The sequence below is a fragment of the Ciconia boyciana genome, chromosome 3 (genome assembly GCF_034638445.1).
Source record: "Ciconia boyciana chromosome 3, ASM3463844v1, whole genome shotgun sequence".
Classification (NCBI taxonomy): Eukaryota; Metazoa; Chordata; class Aves; order Ciconiiformes; family Ciconiidae; genus Ciconia; species Ciconia boyciana.
This window is the reverse complement of record NC_132936.1, coordinates 16,022,343-16,038,798: the sequence shown is the minus strand read 5'-3', so window position 1 is coordinate 16,038,798 and position 16,456 is coordinate 16,022,343. Positions and strand designations below refer to the sequence as shown.

Sequence of the window (16,456 nt, the reverse complement as noted above, 5' to 3'; positions counted from 1 at the left end):
TCTCTTTTAAATAAGTAAAGCTATAATTATACATGCCTAGTTTAGGCAAGTAAGTAGAAGCAATCTAATATTTAAGGGTACATGAGGCCTATACTACTTTGTTTAAATTTTATGGCAAAACCAAGCAAATTTCTCTTTTCTCTTTCTCTCTCTTCCTTTCTCTCTCTTCCTTTCTCTCTCTTCCTTTCTCTCTCTTCCTTTCTCTCTCTCCCTTTCTCTCTCTCCCTTTCTCTCTCTCCCTTTCTCTCTCTCCCTTTCTCTTCTCCTAAGTGTGTGTCAGACGTAAACAATGCTTGTTGAAGGGAGCAAATTTGGGAATGAATATATGAAGACTGAATTCCTGATTTTTCTTTTCCAGCGGGGATAATGTCCAAAGCAAGAACACGAACGACACAGGGCTGCGGTCTGCCAGCCAGTCTCCGCAGTCTGTTGGGAGCTCAGGTGTTGACAGTGGAGTTGAAAGCACCTTGGATGGTATTCGAGATTTGCCCTCCATTGCCATTTCTCTCTGTGGAGGCCTTACCGACAACAAAGAAATAACCAAAGGTACAGAATGACTTTCTGAATTACAGATATGTGCTGTCAGCCAAGTTTTAGCATCCTAGACCGAGGAAGCAGTGCCCTCCTGTGGCTGTACTCAATAATGTGTTGAGAGGATAAATACTGTCCCTGTAATGATGTTTCCTAGAATTTTTCATACTTAGAATAGTAAACTTACATAGGACTTACGATTTTTAACATATTTTAATAATCCACTATATAATAAATTTTTTGAAAGTATCTTATTGGTATTTTTGTTTCCTGATAGTACTACATTTTCTATCACAATAGTGTTAATAGTACTTTTGCCCCTTGGTACAGTATATAGCTAGGAGGTGTCAGGAATGAAGAAGGTGGTCTGTAAATGGGGACGCTAGGAGGGGGAGTTAGAAACTTTAACCTGAGTTCCTGCTCTACCTCCAGTTTCTTGTGTGACTTTTGGATAAATTACTTACAATGCTCTGTGCCTTAAACTTCCAGCTGTGTAATGTGAAGATAAATGCGCTAAGACTTGCACTTTCTGGAGTAATGTGGCATCATAAAATCATATGAGCCTGATGCTACACTGATTGCTGTTCAGAAGCTAGTTATTAAAACATTTCAAACATACTGTGATTTACTGGAGTTGTATTGTTATCTGAATCACTTGTAAATTACATAGATTTTGTGAAAGGAGTCACAACTGGTGACTCCTTTCACAACCGGACTCACAACCGGAAAGGGTATTTATTCATAGACATTTTCACTTTGCTGTAGGCCTTACAAGTGATCATTAAGTTTCTGGCTCTGGGTTTACATATACGTTAAGCCTATCAGTTCCTGTTCCTAACTTGGACAGAGGATCAGTGAAAAGCATGACAAAGTACTTCCTTGCCTTGTTTAGAAGCCTGATTTTCGTCCCTCACAGTTCCATCCCTGAGCTTTCATTTAGCTTGTATTTTGAACAGGAAAGACACCCACCAGCTAACAAAGAAGCCCTCAGCATCTTCTGAGATTAGGAGTCTGTGAACACCTTGCTTCTGTATTACTGCTAATCTCAGCACCCTAGTAATGAAGGGCTGACCCTGAATGTGAAATCTATGTGTTTGAGAGATGCTAAGAGGTTTAGGTTGGCCCATCCCAGGCATCTAGAAATGCATGCTTTACATGTGTAATTTTTTCCCCCCACAGAAGAATTCTTAGAACATGCTGTAACGTATCAGCAGTTTGTGGACAATCCTGCTATCATTGATGACCCTAACCTTGTGGTTAAGATTGGAAATAAGTAAGTATATTTCAGGAAAAAAGTATTTTACTGTTGTAACAAAAACACTTCTGTGGCACTTCAGTGCATTAGATCGGTTTAACCATAGCTGAAAAATAGGTTTTGAATGTTCATAGCTTAGTTTCATCCAGAAAGAGTAAACTCTCTAGTGAATTCAGGCTCTTCTAGTTACCTTTCCTCCTTTAAATTGAAAGTAAAGAGCAGTTTCAGATGACCTGTTACAGCTAACTGACACAATTTGAATTTCAAGAAGCTAGTGTTAAATGCTAATAGTGTTCACACTCAATTGGCAGAGTAAAAATGGAATAGGATGTGAACTTGCTAAGGCTTGCCCTGAGCCAGTTTGAATAATTAATATTTACAGGGATATGGCAGTCTGCTTGCAAGTACTCTGTACCCAGAAGTTTGTCTGTATATACTGAATATTTTGCTAATATGTCTCTATGGAGGCATTGCTTTTCAAGACTTGTTAAATTTCACCCACCAAGTATGAGACTTGTATTTCTGCAAGAATAAGACCTTATTTCATATGTTTACATTGCTGGCAGCAGCGCAGCACTATGGTCTATGCCAGATGCAGCTTTTTGGAGGATGTTTTAACTTGAGAGCTCCTTGCACCTGGCATACAATGTTACAGAGTAGAGGAGAGATCACAGCATTGTACTGCACTTAGAGGTTAGGCTGCCCTTAGTCATAGACATCACTCATACAAATCTGGCATGCCTGGTGCATACTTATGTGATAGTTTGTATCGTGTATGTTACGGCCTCATACCTGACCCTCTCTGTGGTCTGAGGTGAATCACTTACTGCTTCCCTGCCATAGTTCTCTGAATTTGATGGTAACGTTTACCTGCCTACTGATATGTTGGGAAGAGAGGAGTACTTAGTGAGGATCTTACTGTCGTATTCTCTGGATGTCATGTGAGCTTCAGCTTCCCTAGACAGATGGATGATAACACTGTATTTGTCTTACTGGGTAACAAGAGTTGACCCATGTTCAGCACATAATAGCAAAAGCTTGACATCCTACAGACTATGGCCCCTAACTTTTATGACGCTCCTTGATGGAAAAACAGTGAAAACAGCTTGTAAAAAATGTAGCTTATGCTGTGATAATGAAGTATAGTAAGGACATGAGGAATGTACGACAAATACACTTTCTTCTTAAGGACCTAGCTTCCCTTGCATACCTTGAAAAGTATATGCTGTAAATACCTGTGAACATACTGTGGAATAAGGTGGGTCTGCTGTTACTGGTGCAGGCTAGAGTTTGACTTGTGCTAAAGAGGCTTCAGGGCTTTAACCTGCCAGATGATAAATACTAGGTAGATTGTGAATTGGAACCTCGGGATTACAAAATGCACTAATCGTCTCTCTTGCATGCCCAGGTACTACAACTGGACAACAGCTGGTCCCCTTCTGCTGGCAATGCAGGCATTCCAGAAACCTTTGCCAAAGGTGAGATTGAATATGAAGGTTGATCAGAGGAGGAGTTGTGACATTCTGCTGTTTATTAAGGCAGGGAAGAAGGTTGTTACAAGAGAATACTGCACGTCAGTAATATCTATCCACACATAACCATTCATCCAGCTTACACTAAGGGCTAAATAAGCAGGACTATATTTGATCTGTCAATAGCGTTTATTTGCTAAGCTAAGATCTTTACAAATATTTTGAAAAAGGAAAACTTCCTGTTTTCCTTCATTAATATGGATTGTAAACATAAATTATGTTGACCCATGTTAGAGTTTGCTGTAGCTGAATACTTGGTGACTGCTTTCTATTTTATATGTATACAGCATATATTATCAAATAAAAATAGAGACCAGGAATTTTAGCCTCAGTGAGTAAGCTTTAACTACTAGATAATGAAGACCTGTAGCTTGCTAGTTTTCTATTTCTCGGTTGGTTGTTCATAACCAACCCAGGTAGGTAGTAGCAGATAGCTACGACTATGTGACAGCTATATATGTTGGCTTATATTAAATGTATTGATGAATTTAGTCTAATTCCACGTGACCTGGTGCCACATAGATGCTCAGGAGAGAAATACACACTACTGTAAATGTATATAAAGAAGTAGTATCACCATTGGCACTATTTTGTATCCTGGTTAGCCATGGATTTAATACATTTTGGAACCTAAACTTTCCTTCTGCCATTTGCAGCACTTCACATGTCTTTGGGTTTAATCTATGTGAATTCAAATGCTATCTCTATTGCCATGAATGTGGAATAAAAATTTCTTCAAAGCCCAGAATACTCTCTACCACTGTGTTCTTTCTTAGTGCCACATTACCTATGTATGCAGTCATGCATAACTGCCTTGGTAGCATCCCAGTATAAAGTAAATTGATCCTAAAATTCCCAAACATCTGGTAAACCTGGCTTGAATTTCAAGGATGTCCCAGAGCCGGATGCTTTGTGCTTTACCGCAAATATTCTAGTAATCATCAAAGGTGGGATTCGTCCCATGGAACTCAAATGCCTACAGAAGTTGTATAGTTATCCTACTCTGTATTTGTTGGGCAATTCCACAGAGTGATTCAGACCTTGATAGGTGCCTATTGGGTCTTCAGTGGCAATAAAGATAATGCAAGGTAACTGCATTTTTAATTAAACACTTTGATACCTGAGCCAGATGTTTTGGGTTTTGCCTAGGATGGGTAAATGGAAAGAATTGGTATGAAATATTTTTGCTGTTAAGTTAAGGGAAATGGCAATTCTTTCAACAGTGTTATGGTTACGCCATTATTCATATAGGGTATCAGTTAAGAAAAGTCTTCTATGAGTGTGAAATTCAGTGTGTTCATTTTTTTTAATAGTTAACTTATATTCTGAACGCTGATAACTTTCTAGACAGTGCAATTAATTTAGTGGAGAAGCCAGTATATATAGTTGGAACAGTCTGTATGACTGGGAAGGTTTACTTGGCTGAACTGTACCTCTGAAACTAAAATTTCTCACTTATTCTACCAGTCATCCTACTGGTTTTCTTAATTAGCTATTAATTAGAGTTTTGATTTGCTGTAATAATGGAACTAAGGAATTGAAATACTAAGATACTTTAGCAAAACAGGCTTTATGAAGTGATTGAAAATTTGACTTTTTGCAAAAAGATCACTCATGCTCTGCAAAATACACTTAACCACGTCTAATTGTAAGCATGTGAATTATCTCACTAAAAGTCAATAGGACTTCTGCTCGATGTCCGTATGTTTGAGAACCTCCTTAAATTGTAGCCGTTGTTCTCAACAGTGGCATTCCATTCTCAGTAGCTCCATCTGCTCCTTGTTTTTCTTATTTTTGTTTAAAAAGTTCTCAGCTTATTTGCTCAACTTTATTCCTCTGTCATTTCTTTCTTTTCTTATATACTTTAGATAGTATAGTGAAGAGAACCTATGGAAAACTGAGAAAAGGGATGCATTGTCCCATACATTAGCTGAACTCAACCCTCTCTCTTAACTGCTAAGAGTTCTTGGAATCATTGATTATTTTTTTAAAAATCACTAATCAGCGTCACAGTTTTATTTTGGTGACTTTGCTTACAGTGGAGGCTATCATCTCAGAAGGCCAGTGGCTAAGCTATTCTAGGGCGTACCAAACATTGCGGCCACCTTTACTGTAATATTTTCCCCTTTCGTCTTTTGCTTGCTCTCTGAGTGAAAGAATTCAGCTCTCCTTGTTACAATGCATAAGGCTCCCGTCATTACGGGTATTGAAAGAAACTTTTCTCTACTGAGGTCTAGTATATATAACCAATGAAAAGTAGCCAGGGTTTAAAAAAACCAGTTCTAACATTGTCAGTCAAATTCATAGCATCATACTAAGCTCATAAAAACTAGTAACTTCTTTGCTTTTTTCCAAACTGGTGATTAAATATGAACTTTTAAAATGAGAATAACCATCTTGCATGTGGGTTTGTTACTGTTCTGCATGAGAGCTCCTTCAGGAAGTGATTTATTATTTTTTTTTAAATATAATTTGCACTAAGCAACTTAAAAACAGTAGGTCCTCCATTCTAGACATTATACTAATATCTATGCTTTTTTTTCTTCTTTGATTTTATGTCTTTTTCATTTTCCTTTTAAAAATACCATAAGTATTCATGCTTAAGTTACTTCAGAGCAGCTCTGGATACCATTAGATTTTGCTTTAGTAGAATTTATGGTCCACAGACAGTATGTTTACTTTTATTCTATTTATTATCAGTTAAAATTGTGTGTTTGGTACTTTCTTTCATTTACATATATCAGGTTGTCCTTTGTTTTGGGTTTTTTTTATGTTACCATCCATTTATCACAGGCTACTGTGGAATCTATAATGAGGGACAAGATGCCCAAAAAAGGCGGAAGGTGGTGGTTTTCATGGCGAGGGAGGAACAGCACTATTAAAGAGGTAAGTTTAAGAAGCAAGCAGAGTTTCCTTCTGGTTGCAGTGGGAAGGCTGGATACCTCCATATTCATCCCTCAGACCTTTGCTTCTAAGAGTAACTCAATATTCGGTTGACTGAGGGTATACATGTTAAAAGATGTTTAAACAGGGTCTAAAGTCTGACTTCTTTTGACTTCAGAAAGCTTTGGATCAAACCCTACCTGAAACATTTGCCTGCAGTGTTTTGGTTCTGCATTTATTTTCATTACACAAACCTGAGGCAGTATTATCTAATGGATTAAATTTGTGTTTGGGAACCTAGAATCGAAGAGCTGTGCCACTAATTCAGTGTTTTTGTGCAGATTACCTACCTTTCTGCAGCTTTCTTTTGATAGTTGAAGAACAGGCATATTTATGAGTAGTGTGAGCTGTAAAATTTAGCAAAACCTAAGATGGAAAACTGACTATATATTAGTTTTGAAGTCTTTTTTGAATTTACTTTCTGAGCATTAAAAGTTTGTGGTAACAGTCTTAAAGCCATGGATGAACATTAAAGAACAGTGAAAAAAGCAAAACTTTATATGAAATGTATTGATCTCCTGTCTAGACATATTTAATCTTCAAAGCTGGCTAATAAAACCTCTTCATATTAATTTATACTACTGAAGCATTAGCACTTGAGGGGAGAAAATGACTTCTAATACATTTTTATGGTTGTGCCTCAGTCGATGAACTTTTTAAGCCTTGTATGAAATAACCATTGTACTGATCTGTGGGTATGGCCTTCAGAGCACAAGATTTTAATTTTTACAGTTTGCTGAAGTTTTTAGAATTTCTCTCTGAGTGGAAGTATTTAGTTATCTCTTGAGCTGTGGTAGCTATAAATGGATAAGGGGAAGTGTTGTTGTTTGGGTGTCTCATAAAATTATTCACTATTTAAAAATCTTGTGGCATGAAATTGATGGAGCTTAGCATCTACTCAAGGTAAAAGCAGTTTAGAAAGTTTTATTGGATTAAAGATTTTAATGATTCTGTGAAAGTTAATTGTATTTTTTTTTCTTCTCTGAGTCATACTTTGCTTTTTCAGGTGAAATCTAGCTATTTGAGGTGCATGAACTGAGTAGTTATGGGATTGATCCCAGAACTTCAGCAGTACTAGATGTGAAATCTGGCATTTCTGTGCCTCTTCCATGCAAAACGAAATCTTAATTCTTCTTCTGAGTTTTATATTTGCAATTTTTAGTTCTTTGTTTAGCCTTTATTCTTTAAGAAAACCATGAAGTTTTACTTTGCCTACAAGCAAAGGAAACAAACATGCTGTTGACTTTTGCCAAGTCTGTACAAGATAGAATGTGGTTTTCAAATATTTTTCTAAAAACTTTTGCTCTCTGCCCAACAGATGCACAGCTTCTCATACTTGTATTTTTACAGGAAACAAAGCCAGAGCAAGGTATGAGTGGGAGTGGACTTACAGGAGAAGACTCCTCACAGATGAGCATGGCAAACAGGTACCCCAAAAATTATGTGTACCTGAAATGAGCAGGAGCTACCATTTAAAAATGAAAGCAAGCTACCTCTTATATTTGAACAAAGAAATACTGTATCAGTGAAATATGTTTAATTTGTTATTCATTGCACCAAATAAGTGCAGATAGAAAGGCCCTACCCATGGTAGGGTTGCAGACCTTGTGAGTGCACTGTGGCATTTCTGTGGTTTGGCTGACAGCTCCGTGACACACATTCTAGCTCCTTGAAAACAAACAATAATTGGAGCGGTTATACAAAGCTATACGTACCTCTCTAGAATTTTCAAGGGAACATTAGAGATGACCCTATGCTGTTGTCAGATCCCGTTTGCTAAAATTTCTGATTTACTTATATTTATGGCCTGACAACTTAATTTGTTCTTGTATATTTTGGGAAGTTCGAGGGCCTAAGACTTTCCAGAATTTTTTTCACAGTCAATAGTCATGGTTTTCTATTACTTCTTTCAAGAATTGCAGAAGTCTCTTCCTTCTTGTGCTCCAAACTAATCATACTGTGTGTCCGGAATCTCTCCTTCAGGAGGGTTCCGTATGATGAGCTTTAAGATGCTTTGCAGGGATGAGTTAGCCAGAGGCAGGTCTCCTACCCTGCCCCTGTGCTGTACATACAGATCTTAACGTAAAGACAGCCCGTCTGTGTGCTGTCTGCACTTAGAGCTGAAAAGGGCCAGATTCAAATATGCTTTATGCTCATTAAGTTCAAGGATCACATTTATGAAACAAAAAGGCATTAACTGTCATTCTTTCTGGAAGTCAGCAGTTGCAGTCCAGGAGAATGTGCTGGAAGGAGGAGTCCTCATTCTGTAGGAAACTAGCTGTTATCTCAGGTGCCTCTCTGAGAGTACCACAGAATAAATCGGAAAGGCTGATTTTTCCTTTTAAGGATGAGAAGTGACATTTAGGTCTGTTGTTTCTTACACGGTTGTTTAAAGATAAGCTTTAAAGTGCTAGTGCAGACTAGATTGGTGTTCTTTGTTTAAATTTTAACTGACCTTAGAAATCTGTCATTAAGAATTTATTGCTCGCAAGCAGAATGCGACAAGTGGGATGTTGAGTAAAGCTTTTGAGATCCGATGTTACAAAGGATAAGATAGGCTTTTAAATGTTGCTAGTCATGACATGCAGTATCTTGATATTGGGTCAAGACTTCCTAACATCAAACAACATCCAGGTGTGATTGACATAAGAGCTGCAATTCTGATGAGATTTGTAGGATCTGAAAGGATATTTTACCTTCCACCTAAGGTGACAGATTTGTTTACTGTTAGGAAAACTTTCTCTCTGAAGAAAAATATCCTTAACAAATTTCTGAAAAAATGGTTGTAGCAGAAAAAAAAATTACACTCGTGTATTTAAACAGAACTGTGTAAAGGAGCTCAGGTTTTATGACTTTTCATCATCATATCCTGAATGGGGTAATCCTGCAAATCCTGGAAAAGAATAATCCACTGATCTAAAGTTGCTCATTGAAAGAGAAGGAGGAGTTACTTTCTATAATACAATTTCCATCACCTGTATTTTTTCTATTAATTGATAAATTATTTGGGGGAGGGGGCAAAGGGGCAAAAAGAAAGCCAGTATAACAAACTGCTCTTCCTTCATCTGAGAACTAAGCAATTTTTGTAGTTACAGTATCTAATGGGTTGGTTTTTTTTTTTACCACTATGAGATTTTTGAGTCAACATGGCACATTAATTTACATCCATTAAATTTAAGTAATGAAAACTAGCTTATAGACAAGTGAATGGCTAGAACAATCCAAGTATGAATAATGGGGAACATGCGTGAATGAAAATTCAGCACTTCATTGATATATTTAAAGCCATGATGTGAGTGACCTCCTGTGAGACAGTACTTAGGAGCAGAGAATCAATGACTTCTTTGGTGACTCACTGTTAATGCATTTTTAATGGATACTGAGATGCATTTACTGACATGATAGCATCATTTTCGGTGTGTGCAATGTTCCAGAATAAAAGATGAATCTTCTTCAAGTGATGAAGACCCTAGAGCTGCCAAACAAAACCTCGGGTCATTACAAGCCAACTCAAGTCATCTCTCATTATTGTCTGGAATCAGTTACAAAAAAACACTTCGGCTCACTTCTGACCAGCTTGTGAGTTAATTTTACATCCTTGTCCTGAAATGTCATTTCTAATACAACATGAACAATACTGTTATTCAGGCTTGCAAAGCTTAATTATCTCCTACATCTTGCATTTAATTCTCTCTTTTACTATATTTTAAAAAAAAATCTTTTCCCTTATCTTTTCGGTATTAAGCATGAATGTTGTACCTTGCAGCAAGTGCTGGGGTTTAGAGATTGGGAGACATGGGATGCCATTTAGAAAAATATAAAAATTAAATTCCAAAGTATGTATTTGTAACCTGAATAAGTATACTGGAACCACGTCCTTTTTGTAATATGTATAATGTGTATATGTCAACCCACAGGCTCTCTCTTGTTTTGTTTTGTGGTGGGTTTGTGTTTTTTTTTTAATTCTCTCCTTTCCTTTCCCCTCATTCATAGGCAGACAGTCACACTTTACATAAATACAGTTTCCTGTTAGTAACTTCTGAAAGAGCTGCTTGTGAATTTACTGTGAGGCCAGGCTATTAATTTGTTGGGAGCCAGTTCTCTTCCTCTGTGACAGAGGTGTTTTGACTAATGGTGACAAAACTTTTACAGTTTTGTGTTCTCCATATTCCAATTTGATCTGGAAAAATGGACTACTCTAGGGAAATACTTTTTGTCATCTTATCTACAGCCAATTAGTTTTCTGAAGGAAACCCACGCAAGGCGTAAAGCATTAAACAGCCCATCACTCACTGCCTGAATAGTTTGTAAGAAATGTAGAATTTTTCCCAAGAGACAGGTGGGATGTGTTGGTAATTTTGTATAGCAAACAGAAAGTAAGGGTTACACTAATATACTGTTACTTTTCAGATTCAGAAACCTTGCAGAAATTAGCTGAAGCTAAAACTACTTTTAGATTGGTTTCTTGATGAAACAGTGGGTGAGGCTCATCAGTTGTTCTGCATTCCCACCTCCTTTTTGCTTTTTAACTAATTGAAAAATTGCAGTGAAATATAACTAAGAAAAAGAGACACTTAAAGTATTAAACTCCTGCAGATTTTGTGAAAATGAATGGTTAGGTCCACAAACAAAATCAAACCAGTAGTCTCTTGCCCAGCGTGTCGCTAAGTGACACAGGAGACAGTGGGAGGGAAGTGGAAGAGTTAAGGAAATTTGGTGGAGACTGAAGAGTAAGAGGTCATATGGTATGAGAGGTGAGTTATTATAGGAAAGATGTGTAATACCACGGAACACAAATCCCCGTATAAACACTCTTAAGGAATTCCATGAACTCTAGTTACCCACATTTCTCTCTGCATATGTATCTATATCTCAGAATGGAAAACCACCATAGAATAGTCCTTATTCTATAATTTGCTATTGTTTATGTGAACTTTTGGGGATTTTTTTTTTTTGTTTATATCCCTGACTGTGAAACATGAATTTGTTTGTTTGTTTTGTTCTGCTCTGTAAATCAATGCCTAATGTACACCACACAGGGCAAACCTCCGCTATCATTGTTTAGACAATAGCTCTGCTGAAAGCAGTAAGATTCAGTGTGACCAACACCGTGATCATCTGTGGCTTTGTTTGCACTGTGTCCATTTCCCATGCTCAGTTAGTTGATTATCTTGCTGATAATGTCTTGCAGAAAAGCTTAAAGCTCAAGAATGGCCCCAATGATGTGACCTTTAGTGTAACAACACAGTATCAAGGCACTTGCCGCTGTGAAGGCACCATTTACCTATGGAATTGGGATGATAAAGTTGTTATTTCTGACATTGATGGAACAATCACACGGTGAGTTCATGAACAGGGAGAGGCTTTATCTGCAAGGACAAGTTGTCCTTTAGACTAAAGGGAAAAAGTAATTAACAGGGAATTTTGAATCACAGAATCGTCATATTGTAGTGTTTGGGGGGGTGTGTGGGGGGTGTTTTTTCTAGTGTGTGGGTTTTTTTTTTTAATTTGGCTTTCAAACAATGCAAGAAGCATTAGCTGAATTCTTAATTTCATAAAGACACATGCCGTATGTTCCCATTATTTGTCACCTATTGGTGTTTCATGATAGCATGTACAATAATATTGGAGGACCTTCTGCAAAATCATAACCTTTTTGCTGCATCACACTTATGAAGTACACTGGCTACATTAAAAAGAAGAAACACATGAATTCTGTTCTAAAAGGCATTACTGAGGCATTCCAGTGAGAGGCATTATTATTTAGAAGACAAGACCCCAAAATCAATGTCAGAATTAGAATTTGATGGAAAGTTTCAGATTAGTACTTTGGGTAAAATCCACAATTTTGGAGTGACCAAAACGATTTGGTCACTGATTTTTATTCATTTATTTAACACTGGGGAAAACAATTGTATGTGGAACAGGGAAACAAATAATAAAAATATGAGCATTTTCTTTTGACCTTTTAAAATGGAATGCTTAGATTTGTTTCAAAATCAATTTCCTTCAAAATAAAACTTAGCTATATCTAATTAGAAAAAAGAACAAGGAAAAATAATTTCCAAGAGCAATTTGAGGTGAATTAAAATACTTAAACTGAAACTCTTTTCTTCCTTGTGATTTATCCATTGTAGGGCAAACTTTCTTTTTGCTGCCAACATACATTAATATTCCCCCGCTTTGTTTTTTCAAGCTTCAATAAAGTGAATGGGATCTACTCTTCTCTCTGCTGTTGAGCTGACCAGAGAGTTACTGAATCACTTCACCTTATAATACCACTGCAAATCCATCCTAAGCCACTGCCCAATGTTTTCTCTCTAAGATGCAAGATATTCAGGGTGTGGATTTCTTGCTGTGTATCTGTATAATGCTTAGTCAAGTGAGGTGCTCATTTGTTTGAATTTCTAGATGTTATTATGGTGTAAATAATTTTCTCTCATGTAAAGCGGGAAATACATTGAAAGCAGTGTAACTATTTCATAATACTTTATATGTGGCCAACTGCTGGCTTTATGTGGAGAAAGTATTTTGAAGTAAGCTAGAATGTCACTTCTCATGCTTGTAATTTCCCATAAACTTCCCTTATGGGTCGATTTGGTTTATTTAGAAAACACTCAATGTAAACCTCAAAGTATGCTTAGTACTGGCTGGCCTACTACACGGGTCTGATTGATAGCCTATATGCTGTAACTTCCATGTTACCTTATGGGTCACGAGCTTATCCATGAAGACAAGTGCTGGGGCACAAGAGTAATTAAAACAACGTGGCCAAGGATGGGCATGTCAGCCTATCTCAAAAGAAAGGGGAATAAAATCATCCTCTTCTGATCACAATCAGTACCTTACAGAAAACCTTATTTTCATTTGCCGCTAGCCAAATAAGTTAGTGGGGTTTGTATTAGCCTCATCTGTTTAAGTATTGGGGTTTTTTTCAGTTCAATTGTATTGTTTTTCCTTTATTCAGGTCAGATACTTTAGGTCATATTTTGCCAACTCTTGGCAAAGACTGGACACACCAAGGGATTGCAAAGTTGTACCATAAAGTGAGCCAGTGAGTATTCAGTAATTCTGTTCATGCATCTGTGGCTTGTTTGTGTTTATTCATTTGCACATAAAAATTAAAATTTCTCTAGGCTTCTCTTAACCTATAAGGGTGACAATTTTATCACTATCTTGCCACTTCAGTGATGCTTACACAGTGTAAACATCTGCTGTATGATATCCAGAGCAAAATCTGCTTTGTGATATCAAAAGCAAAAGCCCCCTGTCAGCTACCAGTTGTAGGGGTAGTGAGTTGTAGGAGTAGTGATTGCTCTTCCAACCATCCCAAACAGATAGCTACAGTTAATTCCAAAAACTGTAGTAATTTGAATGAGTTGTGCAGTTGCAGCAAGTGGAACTTTTTGCAGACTGGGAGTTGGAGCAGCATGAATTCATAAGATGCTGATACACTTTCCTTTCTCTCCTTGTTGAGGAGACTGTGAAATGCATAAGGACTGTTTAGCTTAGGGTGTTCGCTGTAGGTGGAGTTCTTCTTTGCCAAACTTGACTCACCTGGAGTCAGGCAGGGATGAAATCTAAAACACATGGCATGAAGCTGTTTGGGGGAGTTCCTTCTCTTTCCAGTGAGTAGAAAGGGAGTTTAGTGAAACAGCTTAGACTTGAGCTGTCTAAACATTAGGCTTCTAGTCAAGCAAGATAAATATCTCCCTTAAAGCACAGCATGATGTCTTATCTTGAGTAGAAACTGACCCATTTCAGATACTCACTGCTAATATTCTTGTTGCTTTATTTGTTCTATAAGTAATGATGACCTTCAAAGACATTGATGATCTTTACTACTGATTATTATACAATTAATTTTGTTATTTCTGTATATATTTGTTATTCCATTATTAAATTGCAAAGGAAGGATCAATCTTAAAATATTTTTGTGTCATTGGGTAATTTTGAGAGTAGATGATAAGTAAACATTGCTTAAAGTGCTATTTAAAGGCATTGAAAGTCAGTAAGACATATGCTGTGAAGAACCTGAGGAACTGGCTTTTACCTGTCAACGCCAGTGTGAGCTGCTATATTATAGCTCAGTAGTTGATCTACACTAGTGCCTGTTGGTCCACAGTAATAAGTATCTCCTGTGCCACTGTGGGGGGAAGGACCTGGTTTTGTCATGTTTACTTGTGGCTTGTACTCTGTGTAATCCATGGAGAAAGACAAGCGTCTTCAAAACGTAGCTCAGTATACCTGAGATCTAATGATGTTTTGAAAAAACTATTTTTTTTTCCTTTAGCTATTGAAGAAATATTGGACAACAGTAGATCAGCTGTGCTTTAGGTCAGTTAATGTCATTAACAGGGAGAGTATCCTGGTATGACCTAGAACAATATATTCCAAAGAACTGGGGATATTTCCTCTGATGAGTATGAACAGGAGAAAAACAATCAGACCGTACCAGCTCACATGGGGTGATGTCCGGGAATGCTTCTAGGTGAGCAAGGCTAGTGCAAGAGTACAGGTGTACTGTTGGTTCCCTGGATACATTCTGCAATGTAGTCAAGCCATTGTGTACCCCGAAGAATCAAAGGCTGAGAGTATGGTGAGTTTTGTGATTAGCAATTGAGAGAAAAAAGGAAATGAGGAGAAAAATTAATTGATGTCTGAATGGGATCAGATGAAGTATCTGATATATTCTGATGTTATGCATTCAGATTTTAAGTCTTACAAGGAGGATTACTGATTGCTATCTGTTCAGGTTGACATTTCTGCTTTACGCAGAAAATAAAATTGGTTTTCTTTTATTACATTAAATTCAACTGTTCTTATATATTCAAATTACTGTAAATGTTTGAAGAGCCTCTAGTACACATCACAACTGTCCTCTTGGTTAATATGATTTGTTCTGTGTACTAGGGTTATGCTAAGGTTCATTTATTGCTTTTTGTTTTACACGGATGATGAATTATAAATTATGGATGATAGAATCTAAATTATGCCAGACACACTTGTCTGTGCTTTTCTTCTGTATAGACATACGTGATCACAGAAAAGACAGGACAGCCTGGGAATTCACATGCTGAGCAGAATTTAGTTCTGTGTATAACCTTGGCATTACATTTGGTGAAAACCTTAATTAATTTTTTTAATTGCAGTTGTTATTTCTATGCCTGCCAGCATTGTCAATTGTTAGGGCTTTGGTGGTCATAAACATAGAGGAAAAAATAGATTTGAGTCATGTTGTTTTTCAAATTACCAAGTTAATTATGTAGGGGCTAGATATTACAGCTGAACACCATATAAATGTTCAATAGTTAGATTTAATGACCATGCGTGCAATGAATACAGTTTTCTTTATTTTATGAACAATAATTTCTTTATAGGACTTGCAAAGTAAATTTCTGTTAAGTGGAACTAACATCATTGGACTCTGTTCTATCATGAACAGGACCAAGAGTAACCTGTGACTTCTGTCGAAATTTTTATTTCAGTGTCAAGTCAAAGATTACTCCTCATACTGTGTTTTGAAGTTCAAATTTGCTCCGACTTGAAGGAATATGTTACTGCTGCACATAGACTGGTCTTTTTTTGCAGAGGCCAAGAGGCAGGAGTACAACACTGTTAATAACACTACTGTCTGCTTTATGCCAAGTGTTTTCCTCTTAGCAGATGTCATTTCAGTTAATTCTAGGGAGTATGGTTCCACTGTGCAGGGGCGGATAGAAAACCATAAGAAGTCATAAGCCATGAGAAGACCAGAGATAAATGAGCCCTCTTTACGTGTAAATCACTAACTGCAGTGGAGCTAGATGGACTGTAATTATCCAAGTTTCTGGCATAAATGTTTTTATTCCTTTTAAATAAGTCTAGGTTAAACATAAGTCTGTTTAACAGTCATGATTTGATTAATGTAAGAATAAACCCACAAAAATTTTTAATGTCAAAATACCTGCTTTATTTTTACAGTAATTTCTTCTTTTATTTCTGTTCACAGAAATGGATATAAATTTTTGTATTGCTCAGCACGTGCTATTGGAATGGCAGACATGACCAGAGGATACTTGCATTGGGTCAACGAACGAGGAACTGTGCTGCCTCAAGGGCCAGTATTGCTGAGTCCAAGCAGCTTATTCTCAGCTTTTCACAGGTACTGCAGTGTCACTTTTATGCAGAAAGAAACTCAGAGGTTGGTGGAGGC

General features: G+C 37.1%; 1 protein-coding gene across 4 annotated transcripts in view; it reads left to right on the top strand.

The window, feature by feature from the left end:
- Nucleotides 1–16,456, top strand: part of LPIN1 (lipin 1) — a 51,484-nt gene that overhangs the window by 25,381 nt on the left and 9,647 nt on the right. For 2 of the 4 annotated variants that reach the window (XM_072858576.1, XM_072858574.1), the window contains 9 exons: nt 359–546; nt 1,711–1,804; nt 3,195–3,264; nt 6,112–6,204; nt 7,612–7,688; nt 9,696–9,840; nt 11,453–11,601; nt 13,229–13,315; nt 16,253–16,405. In XM_072858576.1, coding sequence (XP_072714677.1) covers nt 359–546; nt 1,711–1,804; nt 3,195–3,264; nt 6,112–6,204; nt 7,612–7,688; nt 9,696–9,840; nt 11,453–11,601; nt 13,229–13,315; nt 16,253–16,405 — 1,056 coding nt within the window. Of the gene's footprint in view, nt 1–358; nt 547–1,710; nt 1,805–3,194; nt 3,265–6,111; nt 6,205–7,611; nt 7,689–9,695; nt 9,841–11,452; nt 11,602–13,228; nt 13,316–16,252; nt 16,445–16,456 lie in introns of all 4 variants that reach the window. The other 2 variants (XM_072858575.1, XM_072858573.1) reach the window with 1 other exon arrangement.